Source organism: Trichoderma camerunense (assembly GCF_050948025.1).
Source record: "Trichoderma camerunense strain CBS 138272 chromosome Unknown V8C40scaffold_6, whole genome shotgun sequence".
Classification (NCBI taxonomy): Eukaryota; Fungi; Ascomycota; class Sordariomycetes; order Hypocreales; family Hypocreaceae; genus Trichoderma; species Trichoderma camerunense.
In genome coordinates this window covers 1,138,042-1,152,352 of record NW_028145364.1, presented here as the reverse complement: position 1 = coordinate 1,152,352, position 14,311 = coordinate 1,138,042, and the positions used below count along the sequence as shown (strand labels likewise).

The 14,311-nt window shown below is 51.3% G+C and overlaps 5 protein-coding genes across 5 annotated transcripts; 3 read left to right on the top strand and 2 right to left on the bottom strand.

Moving 5' to 3' along the window:
• The first annotated feature begins 175 nt into the window (after positions 1-175).
• On the top strand, positions 176-3,241 carry V8C40DRAFT_192002 (protein arginine N-methyltransferase). The gene is made up of 4 exons (XM_083211866.1): positions 176-570; positions 625-1,234; positions 1,316-2,742; positions 2,811-3,241. The coding sequence occupies exons 1-4, from the start codon at positions 427-429 to the stop codon at positions 2,988-2,990; spliced, it is 2,361 nt and encodes a 786-aa protein (XP_083074969.1). The 5' UTR covers positions 176-426; the 3' UTR covers positions 2,991-3,241.
• Positions 3,242-3,445: 204 nt separating this feature from the next.
• On the top strand, positions 3,446-5,279 carry V8C40DRAFT_241228 (alanine--glyoxylate transaminase). Its single transcript, XM_083214979.1, has 4 exons — positions 3,446-3,775; positions 3,835-4,460; positions 4,538-4,896; positions 4,966-5,279. The coding sequence occupies exons 1-4, from the start codon at positions 3,492-3,494 to the stop codon at positions 5,047-5,049; spliced, it is 1,353 nt and encodes a 450-aa protein (XP_083074968.1). The 5' UTR covers positions 3,446-3,491; the 3' UTR covers positions 5,050-5,279.
• A 746-nt stretch (positions 5,280-6,025) lies between these two features.
• Positions 6,026-10,923, top strand: V8C40DRAFT_241224 (exportin CRM1). Its single transcript, XM_083214978.1, has 10 exons — positions 6,026-6,364; positions 6,444-6,473; positions 6,580-6,652; positions 6,758-6,829; positions 6,901-7,622; positions 7,689-8,928; positions 9,028-9,257; positions 9,311-9,458; positions 9,520-9,940; positions 9,996-10,923. The coding sequence occupies exons 1-10, from the start codon at positions 6,302-6,304 to the stop codon at positions 10,231-10,233; spliced, it is 3,237 nt and encodes a 1,078-aa protein (XP_083074967.1). The 5' UTR covers positions 6,026-6,301; the 3' UTR covers positions 10,234-10,923.
• V8C40DRAFT_241223 (Zn(II)2Cys6 transcription factor domain-containing protein) lies at positions 10,838-13,463 on the bottom strand. The gene has a single exon (XM_083214977.1). It carries the CDS (start codon positions 12,838-12,840, stop codon positions 11,296-11,298), a length of 1,545 nt encoding a protein of 514 aa, XP_083074966.1. The 5' UTR covers positions 12,841-13,463; the 3' UTR covers positions 10,838-11,295.
• V8C40DRAFT_191988 (uncharacterized protein) lies at positions 12,925-13,981 on the bottom strand. Its single transcript, XM_083211865.1, has 2 exons — positions 13,485-13,981; positions 12,925-13,291 (listed from the first exon to the last, which is right to left on the bottom strand). Exons 1-2 carry the CDS (start codon positions 13,641-13,643, stop codon positions 13,010-13,012), a joined length of 441 nt encoding a protein of 146 aa, XP_083074965.1. The 5' UTR covers positions 13,644-13,981; the 3' UTR covers positions 12,925-13,009.
• Positions 13,982-14,311: the final 330 nt, after the last annotated feature.

Sequence of the window (14,311 nt, the reverse complement as noted above, 5' to 3'; positions counted from 1 at the left end):
AGATACTATCTATCTAGTAACATATTTCTATCTCGTCTCTCCTAAGAAAGATCCTTTAGGCATTGTAGCCCACGGCCCCAATCAGCTCAGCATCATCACAAGTGAAGCATCCACCATCAAAGTCGCTGACAATGCGCACTGTGGTTACACTGCCCTGTTCTCTCCCACTGAGAAAAGCAACCGCATCAAATCAATCTGCCTTGACATTCAAGTCAGAGGGGACGGATCATAACGGTCCGCCTACGAGCTGAGAAGGGCCAGGATTATCTGGAACCGTCATTTTCATTTTATCACCAGTCTGTCTCATAGCTGGGTGTCCTTTCACACGAAAAGAAGCGACTCAAAAAAGCTCAAGCTCATCACCCCCACCAAGACAGAAACTTCCGGGTAGGGCAACAAGACAGCTCTTACAACTTGCACGCCAAAATGAGCTCAGAATTAGAGGCAGGAGGCTTCTCCTTCCGAGGGGACTATCAGGAGAACCGGCCCGTGTTTACTCTTGGGTATCATGACTCTAAGAGAGAACAACCGCTCTCAGAGATGCAATATGGATACCTGCTGAACCAAGATGCGAGTGAGCTGATGGCCCTGAAGTGCTGCCCAGAATACTAACCATGTTTACAGTTTTCTGTGGCTACTACGCCAATCACCAATAGCCACTTCAGGTCCAGAGTCTTCAAGGTTGTGTCGGATCATCTAGCAACATTAAAGGCCAATGGCGAAAAGGGAACGAGTGAGGCCACGGCCAATCGAGCAGACCCTATTCTTCTGCCTCTCACCCCGGAAGACACTGGCATGTTCCCCTCTCAAGCCGTCAACACCTATGTCGCCTACACGAGCCCCTGGATTGACCTTTGCTCGACTGACCCGGTCATTGCCAACATTTCTCGCCAGGTGCTTAACCTCGAGATTAACTATGCAAGCTGGTGCGGCGTAAAGAGCATCATCATCACAGGGCCCGGCCGAGATGCTTCCAAGGACGGGGGAAGCCAGGGGATCGCACAGTACTCTCGGGCCGTTCAAGAGGCCTTGACTATTGCCCCTGCTATCACCCTCCTGATTCACATACCCATGTACCGCGAACCACCTGTTGGAACACAGGTTGAGACTCTATCCTCACTGAATGGAGAGGAATCGTCCAAGTCTTCGGGAGGAGACATTGATATATTTACTACTTGGGATTCTTGGCATCAAATCAGATCAGTTTGCAAATACAACCCCAGGCTCCTCGTTGGTAAGAAAGAAAAAACACACCACTCTATTTCTTACCTAATTTCATTCACCTCAGAACACTACTGACTCCAAACCTCAATAGCACTTAAGATGCCAAGAGTCGTGCCAGAGAAGGATCTGCAAAATCGATGGTTCTGCGAACCTCTTCACTACCTGACCTTCAGCCCCGAAGTTTTCCAGAAGAACAAGATTGGCTATCCTAGCCTGTCCAAGAATCACCAGGAGGTCATTTTTGCCTACATGCGCTTGAAGAATGCCCCTTGGCTTTTACTCTGCGACGTCGGCCCTGATGTGCGACACATTACCGAAGACGGCAAAGATGAGAATGCGCCTTTAACAGAGGCCGATTTCCCCAGCTTGGAAGAAGCTCATAAGCCCGCCTTTCGCGTGAATACCGAGTCTAATGTTCACTGCGATTACTTGCGATGGCTAGAAAGGCAGCAACCTCCATTTTCAGTACTAGAGACACCCATCCTTACCAATTTCCAGGATTGGCTACAGTCACCGCTGCAGCCCTTGTCGGACAACCTGGAATCGGCAACTTACGAAGTATTTGAGAATGATGCCATCAAATATGACCAGTATGAGTTAGCTATCGCCGAGGCTTTGAAAGAGTGGAGCGAATTGAAGCTTCCAACCTCCAAGCCTGGCGTTGTCGTCATGGCAGTCGCTGGCTCTGGCCGTGGCCCTATAGTGACCAAGGCTATTAAAGCAGCAGAATCCACTGGTGTCAAGGTGGAAGTTTGGGCCGTCGAGAAGAATCCCAATGCGTATGTATACCTCCTTCGGCAGAACGCTCAGAAATGGGGCGGCAAGGTAAATGTCATCAAGACGGACATGAGAGCTTGGAAGGGTCCACTGATCTCAGATTCTCCTGAGACTGGTCCGGTATATGGCAAAGTTGATATCCTCATTTCTGAATTGCTCGGCTCTTTTGGCGATAACGAGCTTTCCCCCGAGTGTCTGGATGGTATCCAGCATGTTCTGGCGAAGCCTCACGGCATTTCAATCCCGCAGTCTTACACCGCACACCTGAGTCCTATTGCCACACCTAAGCTGTATACGGACATTAGCGCAAGAGCTCAGACTGACTCCAATGCCTATGACACTCCTTGGGTGGTGAGCCTGTTCTCACTCGACTATGTGGCCCAGAGGGTACCTGGCCATCCTCGATTCCAGCAGGCATGGGAGTTTTCACACCCTATTCCCGATTCAACGCTTGAGGCCATCGCGGCACGGCGGTCTGGAGGAGTAGTTGGCGGAACTGGAGGGTCCATGGCAGGTGCTGCGGGAGCAAACGATCACAACTCTAGATTCTGCCACCTGACATTTGTTGCCCGTACTCGCGGAGTTACTCACGGACTGGCAGGATATTTCGAGTCTACCTTGTACGAGCAAAAGGCAGGCCCGGACAAGGGCAGGAAAACAGAGATTAGCATTCACCCGGAACGAATCGATGCGAAGAGCAAGGACATGGTATCTTGGTTCCCTATATTCTTCCCTCTCAAGGTGAGTCTTTAGAGATTTGGTACCGAATGGCATGTGTAGGAGAAGCTATCTACTAACATCGATAATAGCAACCCCTTTACTTCCCTGCGGATACTGAGCTGGAGGTGAGCATGTGGAGACAGACCGACGATACCAAGGTCTGGTATGAATGGCTTGTGGAGGCGTGGACCTGGGTTGGGCCTTCGACACGTGTCAAGGTAGCATCTTCAGAGCTTTGTAGTAGCCGGAAGCTGGCATGTCTGATGTAGACGTGTGGCTGCTAGCTAAGACGCATAGCTGCGGCATTCTGCCTCCGCAACCTTGACTTTCACTTTTGTACGGAGTAGCGCGGTTAAAAATATAGCCGAGCGTTGTGCTGAAAGAACCCGAAATCGGTCAAAATCTAAAGGGATCAGGATGATACGAAGCCCTTCTCTCTCTATACAACTGTTGTGAATTCAAATTCAAGCACCAATGTGACAATCATGTCTGATTTTGCAGCCCAATACAGGCATCGAATGACAAACATGTGAGCCTCTCTGGGACGGCGGTAAATGCCGAAGCACCTCCGGGGCTCGCCGGCGGGGAAGCTGGTTGACCCGGCACCGGTACCGGCAATCGGGCAATTGCTGAAGCGCAAGCGCCGATTGCATGTGGCTCAACCGGTATACTCGTGCTAGGATTTAATCCCTGGAATTCTCATTGGTGTTTCTTTTCAAGGTTCTGTTTCTCTCTCCTCGGCTGTGGGGATATAATTCGGCGCGGAGACCATGGCCTCTGTCCGATCGGCTGTGAGAGCATTGCCCCGCAAAACGGCAGCAGGATACCAGTCCAGCTATTACCCCTCCATCCCCAGACCCAGATCTCTGTCTTCGTTTTCATCTTTGTCTCTGTCTTCATCTTTGCATCGTTCGAGCCCTCCGTCCTTTTCTCCGAGTCACGCACAGAGACACCAGCTAGCCACGATGTCTACGCAAGCCGCGCACCCGGCCCTGCTCATCCCAGGGCCCATTGAGTTTGACGATGCTGTGCTCCAGTCGATGAGCCACTTCAGGTACGGTTGTCACTCTCCCTAGCGCATTCGTTGATCGAGGAGCTAATTGTGTCCGGCAGCGAGTCTCATGTTGGCCCTGGCTTCGTGGCCACCTTTGGCGAGACACTGAGCATGCTTCGCCAGCTCTTCCAGACCACCGATCCTGCCTCTCAGCCCTTCATCCTCAGCGGTTCCGGCACCTTGGGTTGGGATTTGGTCTCTGCTAACTTGATTGAGCCCGGCGAGGACGCTTTGGTTCTAAGCACCGGCTACTTTGGCGACAGCTTCGCCGACTGCCTGACTACCTACGGAGCCAAGCCCACCAAGCTTGAGGGACCAATTGGCGGACGACCCCAGTTTCCGGAGATCGAAAAGGCATTGGCGGAGAAGAAGTACAAGCTCGTCACCGTCACCCATGTTGACACCTCTACTGGCGTTGTGAGCGACCTCAAGGGCCTGGTCCAGGCTGTCAAGAAGGTTTCTCCGGAAACATTGGTCATCGCCGATGGCGTCTGCAGTGTAGCTTGCGAGGAGATTGCATTCGACGACTGGGGCTTGGACGGCGTCATCACTGCAAGCCAGAAGGCCATTGGCTGCCCGGCCGGACTGTCCATCTCAATGTTCAGCGGACGAGCTATGGAGACTTTCAAGAATAGAAAGTCACCCCCGGCATCTTACTTTGCCTCGATGAAGAACTGGACTCCTAGTAGGTTTATCTATGCGTCGACTGCGCGTGCTTTGCTAGGTTCAACAGAACTGATACTGACATGAAATCGCGTCTAGTCATGCAAAACTACGAGGCAAAGAAGCCTTCGTACTTTGCCACCCCATCACCCCAGCTTGTCCACGCCTTGAACACCGCCTTGAAACAGATTTTGGCACGACCGCTGTCTGAGCGTTTCCAGAAGCACAAGGAGGTGTCTGACAAGATCAAGAAGGCGATTACCGACCTTGGGTTGAAGATTGTCGCAACCAAGCCTGAGGATCAGTCGCACGCCATGACAGCCATATATCTGCCCGAGGGCGTTCAGATTGCCGACGTTCTCCCCAAGTTGGGCAGCAAGGGCGTCATCTTTGCTGGTGGCTTGCACAAGGCGATTGCTACCAAGTACATTCGATTTGGACATATGGGCGTCTCTGTTGTAAGCATCCCAACTCACCTATGATAATAGAAGTGATAAAACTCATATACTAACAACATCCCCTTGTAGACGGACCCCAACAGGAACGATGTCGACAAGGCTCTTGATGCCCTGAAGACCAGCTTGGCTGAGTGCGGCTATACCAAGGCATAGGAATCAGGCGGGCGGTGGCGCTGGCATTTATAAAGGAAAACAAGGTGTTAGAAAATCACATAAAGCGATTCTGTCCTAAAGGATGAGTGGCGTTTGCCATGTTAGAAGAAAACAAAGCAGTTTATTGAAACTACAAGCTTACTTGTCACAACCCTGATCTCTTCTCTGGGCATTGAGCAACCACATCTGTATTAATAATACACGGGATGTGATGCTCTTTTAGAGTTGCATTAGCTACCCACAGAGTACACACAAGTGACTTTATGCTTTGGCAAATAGGAGAGGCAGAGCTTGGTGAATGTAGCCAACAGCATGTAGTTTCCAAGTCCCCCTCCATCATTGATATGGGCTTGCGCCTCACTTGGACCAAGAACAGGCGGGGAAGCAGATTGAAGGCAAGGCTGGCAGACTGATGGCTGAAGAGGGAATGTAGAGATACCTGGGACAGCAACGTCATGATAACGCTAACTCCGGCCTAGCGATAGGGACGATGCTGAGGTCGATGCAATGGATGGATCAATTATCTCCGACAGTGAGAGAGGGCAATCCAATACCTGCCAGAGCTGAAACCATGCTGAGCTGAGCTGAGCCTGAGCTGGGCGGCTCGTAAAAGTAGCAGTACAATTCTGCGTCATTAATGCCAATCGATCGCGGAGAGAAATGAGAGCAGGTGAACCTACTGATCGGAACAAAACAGCCGTTGAAGCTCGGCCCCGCCATCCAATATTAGCTGCCTCCAGCCGATGCAACTGGATCGCCCTCGACCTGGTGGCGTTCTCTACAGGCACCCACAGGCAACCGCAGTGCTATCAACAGCCACTATAGCGAACAGCTGGTAGGCATCCAACCGCCTGGAAGCCTCCGCACTCCCCGCTGCAGCAACGGGGGCAGCCTTTAGCTCATTTGCTGTCCAAGCACCCGACAGCACCCAGCAGAAAAAAAAGGATCCGCTGCAACTCTTCCTTAACCTCAGTCTCCCCACCGCGCCGCCCGCCTTTTCACTCTCCCTCACTTCCTCGCATTTTTCCTTTCCACGACCCGCGATCGTGTTTTCCCTTCTTTTTCCCTGTGACCGAAAACTCTTCCTGCGCGCCGAGAGAAGGCAGAGAATCCCCCAGCAACCGCCGCCGACGCACCGCACAGCTGCCATCTTGTGCGCTGCGTCGTCCTGGGCCCTTGGCCATCGAAATCGAACCGTGATCTCAACTATCCCCCCGCCTTGAACCCCCCCTCGCTCGCTGGTCTGCCCACCATGCCTACCATTGAGGAGCTCGACAGCACAGTCCGGGCCTTTTACGAAGGTCGCGGCGAGCAGGTATGCATATTTAGCTATTCGGATTTCTCTGGCGGGAACTGTATTGAAGCTGACCTTTGTCTTTTTTCTCCGTCTGCAGCAAAAAGCAGCTCAGGCAGCCTTGAACCAGGTAAACACTCCTCGGCCTTATTCTCCTCATAGCCGCCGACCTGTTATAACTCGCAACAAGACGGCGGCGCTTAGGACACGCTCACTAACGTTTATACCAACTGCAGTTTAAGGAGGATCCTGATGCTTGGCTTATGGTCGACAAGATTCTGTCGGACGCGCAGTATCCCCAAACGAAGTGTACGTGATCCCTCTCCCCCTCATCGCGTGTGTGGCAAACCACCACTAAGCTAGATGCGTTTGCTGCATCGGTATCGCTTAATTTGGCTGACAACTTTGACAAAGATTTGGGATTACAAGTTCTCGACAATGTCATCATGACAAGATGGAAAGTTTTGCCTCGGGAACAGTGCCAAGGTAAGGGCCCTCACCCGAGTTGTTTCTCAACTGGCATGGCGTTGCTGATAGCTTGATTCTGCTGGTTCTAGGTATCCGAAACTTCATCGTCCAGTTCATTATCCAGTGCTCCAACAGCGAAGAAACTTTACGGGCCCAAAAGACGCTCCTCAACAAGCTTAACCTCGTGCTCGTCTCTATCCTGAAGCAAGAATGGCCACACAACTGGCCCACATTTATCAACGAAATCATTTCGTCTTGCCACTCCAGCCTTTCGATCTGCGAGAACAACATGATCATTCTTCGCTTGCTGTCCGAAGAGGTGTTCGACTACTCAGCGGAGCAGATGACCTCCACCAAGACGAGGAATCTCAAGCAGACCATGTGTGCCGAGTTCTCTCAGATCTTCACGCTCTGCCAGGAGGTTCTCAATTCCGCCAACCAGCCGAGTCTTATCAAGGCCACACTCGAGACGTTGCTCCGTTTCTGCAACTGGATCCCGCTCGGTTACATTTTTGAGACTCCTCTTATCGAGACTTTGCGAACCCGGTTCCTGTCAGTACCAGAGTTCCGAAACGTCACACTCCAGTGCCTTACGGAGATTGGTGGTCTTCAGACGGGCGGCCCAGGACAGCCCAACTCGTACGATGAGCAGCTGGTCAAAATGTTCACCGAGGTTCTCACGACGATTGCCGATATCATCCCTGTCTCACTCGACCTCAAGGCGACGTACCCGAGCAGCAACTCCAAGGACCAAGAATTTGTTCAGAATCTTGCCTTATTTTTGTGCAACTTTTTCGGCATGCACCTGAACGTGAGATATATACTTCCCTATTCACATCCCCCCTGGGTGCTCCTGTTGGCTAATTCCACCTTTTAGCTCATCGAAAACCTACCGAATAGAGATTATCTCATCCACGGACACTACTACCTCGTTAGAATATCGCAAATCGACGACCGAGAAGTCTTCAAGATCTGCCTCGACTATTGGCTAAAGCTTGTACAGGAGCTATACGAGGAGATGCAGCAGCTCCCCATTACCGATCTCAACCCCTTGCTTGCTGTCGGAGGCGGAATGTCAGGAAGCGGAGCTCCTAACCCGACCCTCTTGATGAACTACCCTCTCCGAAAGCACAAATACAACGAAGTTCTGTCTAACCTGCGAGTCGTTATGATTGAGAAGATGGTTCGACCAGAGGAAGTCTTGATTGTGGAAAACGACGAGGGAGAAATTGTCCGCGAGTTCGTCAAGGAAGGCGATACTGTCCAGCTCTACAAGACCATCAGGGAATGCTTGGTCTACCTCACACATTTGGATGTGGTTGATACCGAGAACATCATGACGGAGAAGCTGGCTCGACAGGTGGACGGCACCGAGTGGTCGTGGCACAACTGCAACGTTCTTTGCTGGGCTATCGGCTCCATTTCCCTGGCCATGAATGAAGAAACCGAGAAGCGATTCCTGGTCACAGTCATTAAGGATCTTCTGGGTCTTACCGAAATGAAGCGAGGCAAAGATAACAAGGCTGTCGTCGCCAGTAACATCATGTACATTGTTGGACAATACCCTCGTTTCCTCAAAGCTCACTGGAAATTCCTTAAGACGGTTGTCAACAAGTTATTCGAGTTCATGCACGAATCACACGAAGGTGTCCAGGACATGGCTTGTGATACATTCATTAAGATTGCCAGGCAGTGCCGTCGTCACTTCGTCGCCCTGCAGCCTAGTGAGACAGAGCCTTTTATCGAAGAGATTGTGCGAAACATGGGCAAGATCACTTGTGACCTCACGCCCCAACAAGTTCACACCTTTTACGAGGCCTGCGGATACATGGTTGCTGCTCAGGGTAACAAGAATCAACAAGAAAGATTACTCGCCGAGCTGATGAACATTCCCAATGCCGCCTGGGACGAGATCATTAAACAGGCGAACATGAACTCGGCGATCTTGCAAGACGCAGAGACGATCAAGGTTATTGGAAACATCATGAAGACCAACGTTTCTGCTTGTTCTTCGACTGGCTCCTATTTTTACCCTCAAATTGGTCGAATCTATCACGACATGCTGCAGATGTATCGAGCCACGAGTTCGCTCATCTCCGAGGCTGTTGCGCGAGATGGTATGTGATGATGATGCATGAAATGACACGGCATTCTTTCCGCCCCTTCCTGCTGTAGCTCCCTCCATGCAATGAGCTGAATACTAATGTATTGTGTAGGTGACCTGGCTACCAAGATGCCCAAGGTTCGCGGTCTGCGGACTATCAAGAAGGAGATTCTCAAGTTGATTGAGACCTATGTTGACAAGGCCGAAGACTTACAGGCCGTCAGAGCTCAGATGGTACCACCACTGTTGGATTCGGTTCTTGTTGACTACAACCGAAATGTTCCAGGAGCCCGTGATGCAGAAGTCCTCAAGGCCATGTCAACTATCATTACAAAGCTTGCTGTACGTCATCTTTGCAGGTTTATTTTTCTGGGGGAAAGCTAACGCCGCAATAGTCATTGATGGAGGATCAAGTTCCAACAATCATGGAAAACGTGTTTGAGTGCACTCTAGAGATGATCAACAAGGACTTTTCAGAATTCCCCGAGCACCGAGTCGAATTCTTTAACCTGTTGCGAGCCATCAACCTGCACTGTTTCCCTGGTAAGTCGATAAAGATACATGCAAATTCTGTGTAGCCTGGATATAAACTTACCGGTAATAGCTCTGCTTAAACTTGATAACAACCAATTCAAGTTTGTCATCGACTCATGCTCTTGGGCATTCAAGCACGACAACAGAGACGTTGAAGCTGCAGGCCTTAACATGTGCCTTGAGCTGATTAACAACATTGCCGAGAAGACAGATATCGGCACCGCTAATGCTTTCTTCCAGCGCTTCTTTGTCACTATTCTTCAGGATGTGCTTTTTGTTGTGACCGACAGCGATCACAAGGCAGGATTCAAGACGCAGTCCATGCTGCTGATGAAGCTATTTTATTTCATCCATCCTGCCGATGGCACGCAGCCGAAGATCCAGGGACCCATCTATATGCCTGATCAGGCACAGGCTGGAACCAGCAATCGAGAGTTCCTCGCTGCCTCTGTGGCTACTCTCTTGCAGAATGCTTTCCCCAATCTTCAATCGTAAGTTTTTAAACAATGCTTCCTATCTCTGTTCTGATACTAATAATCCATATAGAGCTCAAGTAGCCAGCTTTGTTGAGGGTCTTTTCACACTGAACACGCAGTATGACAAGTTCCGCCTCAACCTACGAGACTTTTTGATTTCATTGAAGGAATTCGCCGGTGACAATGCCGAGCTGTTCATCGTCGAGAAGGAACAGCAGGAGCGCGATGCCCGGGCTGCAGACATGGAGAGGCGACAAAAGGTCGGCGGTCTTCTCAAGCCATCCGATCTGGACGACGAAGAGCTCTGACTTCCGCAAGAGCTCCGAGCGGAACTTGCGCCGAAGCGGGATGCCAAAGACTTGCCGAACTCGAAGAAGGCCGAGACACAGTATGGAGCTCTAGATGGTTGGGAGCTCTACGGGCTGTGATTCTGGTTACCTGTCTGGGTAACTTCGGGCTTTGGCCAAGGCTTCATTCACCAGTGTGGACGTTTGGCTCCCATTTTCTTTTTGTAGTGATACCAAACCATAGAGCCACGTGGTCTCGATTTTTATGGCTTGACATTTTTTCATCCAGCACCAAAGGTAAGATGCCAGACTATTCTTCTCCATCATCTCTCGCCCACCCTTTGAGGGTTTTTTTGTCTGGCAGTTGAAAAAAAATTTATTGCGTGTCAAGCATGGAAAAAGGCTGGTTTATGTAGAAAATTGGGGGGATTTCTTGATAGCAGGGGTGGTATAAGGGAAAAAAGGCGCTGCGAAGAGAGAGTTGGGGGGAGAGGGGAGGAGGAAGAAGAAAGGAGGAGAAGTTGAGAAATGGCAATGACAATACGATTACTTTACGAAATGTAGGACTTTTTTAAATCAGGAGGAGACATAGATCAGCTGAGAGGACGATATGGATTGCTGGTAACTCGTCAGTAGGACGGATTATGAATAAATAATTCTTCTATAATTCTGTTTTTTTCCCTGCCATATATACTAGAAAAGTAAAGTACCTAGGAGAGTCATGAGGCTCATGGCAAGAAAGCAATAGTGACGTAAAAAAGGAAAGGAAGAAGAGAAGAAAAGAAGAAGAAAACCCAGCATGAAAGATGAAGATGCTCAAAACCAAACTCGGCCCAGTCCATGTATCATGAATGCCCATATACGTCCCATCCCCGATGCCGCGATAACAAAAGAAAAAATGAGTACCACTAATATACAAAGTACATGATGCATGCTCCAGATGCCCCCCTTTCTGATTCATAAAATTTCCATATATCCCGTTGGCCAGTCGTCTGTATCCATTCTTTTTTTCGTAGTTTGTTTGGCGATACGTGAAACCCGCCTCACCAAGAGAACTCCTTCCCCTCTTATATGATGCTCCCTTTAGTCAGTCTCTTCCTCAATCACCTTGAGAGGCCATGCCAGCGGCTCGTGCCAGTGGCCTCCCAGATACCCCGCGATGGCGCGGATCAGATTTGCGCCTGCGGTGCCAAACGTCCAGAAGTGCCGGCACCGATGGATCAGCACGCCTAAGTAGGCTAGAATCATCAAGGCTTCAGGCAGCAGTGTTCGTAACACGTCCACGTATTCCGCCTCAAGGGTGACGATAAAGGCAGAGGGGGCATGCGAGATGTCTTGTTCAGGCAGAGCTCGATGCATGTCGAATGCCCACTGAAGTGAGTCAATGGCCACGCGGCAGGCATCAGCGCTGGCTTGGTCAAGGCGGGGTGGTGAGGCGTCACCATACCGGGACACCGGAGAGGCGGCAGCATCTATCATTTGCCGGAGAGCGGTGCACTCTGTGCCAGATTTCAGTGTCACCGCGGCGATGTTAGCATCGTGGGTGATATGAAGTAGGGGATACAGCTCGGACTGCATGAGGTAATCCCAAGTTGGGCGGACTTGGGCCAGAACACCCCGGTGAAGATGGATACACTCAACCATGCGTTCGATGAACCCATGGAAGCTAATGGCGCCACCACTAGCACCTGCTCCTCCAATAACACCTCCTCCGCCGCCTCCGCCATGGACTCCCATGACATCGTGGTGGTAGGGAAGGGGCTGTGGCTGCTGATGCTGCAGCAGGGTCTCGGCTAGGACCTGGTTGCTCAACAGACTGGCAAAAAGAAACCGAGGGACGCATGTAGCCGTATCATCGGCAGGGACCATGGCTGTAATGCGTGTAAAGGACGACAGAGCGCGCGTCTGCAGCTCGGTGGCCTGATTCCGGAACGATGCAACTGTACCATTCAACGGCATCTCCCCCGGTTTGGTGGTGAAGGCCACATGCAGCGCCGACAGAGCCAGCAGCTGGTCAATGAGGTAGGGAGCATCTATCAAGTGCCTGATGGCGACGTCTAGCACGACCTTGACCTGGCCGCGAGCCAAGATGCAGTCGCTCATGGCATCGGACAAATGGTGGAAGAGCATGAGATGCTCGGCCGTAAAGAGAGATGCCGGAGGAACAGGCGGGTGGTATGCGGTGTTGGTGAAGGATTCGGTAAAGGACGGCAAGGTCTGAGGACCGGCGGGAGGCGCCGGAGCGAACCTGTAGCGACCAGCACCGAGTACAGATTCTGGAGATGTTGACGAAGGATCAGGACCGCATGGCGGCCACGGAACCGGGTGGTCCGGCTCGCACGACGATGGCGAATGTTGAGATTTGCGGCTCAGATGCGAGTCGGCCGGGCTGTGCGGCAGCTGCGGCGGCGGTAGGGGCTCGAGTTGGCTCTGCGGCTGGCGAGCAGGAGGGAACGAGCATGCGCGCTCAGCAATTGTGCAGTTGGTGCAGGCTGGACGGCGCTCGTCGCATCGTATGTGTCGTCGCTTGCACTCACTGCAGCCGTTCCGGGATTTTCGGTGCGATCGTCTCGTCTTGACGACGCCGTTTGAACCGGAGCTCCCGTTGAGCTGGTGGTGCATGGTCATGGCTGCGTGCCGGCAGGAAGAGGGAAAGATGGAAGATGAAGAAACGAAGAATCCCAAGTGGATGGCGACCCAAAAGAACCCCCCGGAAGCTCTGGGTGGTGTTTTGTCTCTGGTCAGCCTGAGCTGAGTGGTAGACAATCACAAGCTGCCGGTGATAGGTCAAATGCCGTCAATGGCATGTAGAAGTACTTTTGCCAACTTTATGCTTTATGTCAGGCCGTGGCTGCCGTGGCTGCCGTAGCTGCCGCACAGGCAGTTGCTCCGCCACAAAGCCTCGGGAGCGGAGCCGAGAGGAGCAAAGTCCGAATACGAGACGGGGTGAGGTGCCATGCTTAAAACCCGTGTGGCTGGTGAACTCCGCTGAAGTAATACCGATGCCGTCGTCCTGTAGAGAGAGAAACAATCGTGTCGTCTTGTCGAGAATCAATTCTTTTTGGGATACTATTTCCATCTAAGCAAATGAGGTGGAGTCAGTCAGTCATGTCAAGTCAGTGACGGCACCTGCTAGATAGATAGCTGCAAAGTAAAACGTCCGATTTGGCAGCGCCAACGTTGTCGGGAGCTGATGTGGCACCAACAAAGCTCACAAACAAAAGGGCTGACGCAGATAGATAGCCAGTATGGGGTACAAGACATATACATACGGATTGTGATTGGCCAAAAGAATCCGAGCCGCATGACGGTATCGAGAACAGGGGATTCGCGATAGGATAGATTGCCGATGATGATGATGATGCGGAAGAAAGACTTCCTCTTCCTTGTAAAGAGGAGCGCAGTTGCTGAATTGAAGACGCGCAACACATCAACGGCACGAGTAAACCGGCCTCATCGTAAATCAGCAAGCAGGGATATGTCCCAGCATCCTGCAATCGGTCGAAGCTCCATGGTTCGTAGCAACATGCCACTGCTGCATTGATCTCTGCTGCAGGTCAACGTCACGTCTGCATCTTGACACGTCGTCCGTCGTCTTGCGGGTGGCGGGTGTCAAGGCGTCTCGAGATGCCAATGATTCGTGCAACCACGGAGATTCTGCATCGCGGCGAGAACGAGTAAAAGTGTAGTTTCGACAGAGCGTGCGTAATAGGTAAAAGATGGAAGCTGGTCAAGTATTTATACGAACAAGAAACTCAGCCACAATACCTGAGAGGGGTTGAGTGTCCGAGTGCAGTATTCGTATGGACGCCTTCTAGACACCGGGCGTGGGTCGCGGATTAGTGACGAATGATAGTGGGTAGCGGACATTGAGCTACTGAGTTATTCCCTAGACGGGCAACTAGCTCTGCGAAATACGCGTATTACAGCTGCCAGGGGGAGCATCCATACATGTGCGGGTACGGAATTCTACGAGTCTCCGATCGATCGACCAAGTAATTGATCATATATTGCATATTGCATCTATTAAGCCATCAATCTATTTTCTCTATGATCCATCCATTCATCTCTACCTAATCCTCTGTCATCTCGAGCATCT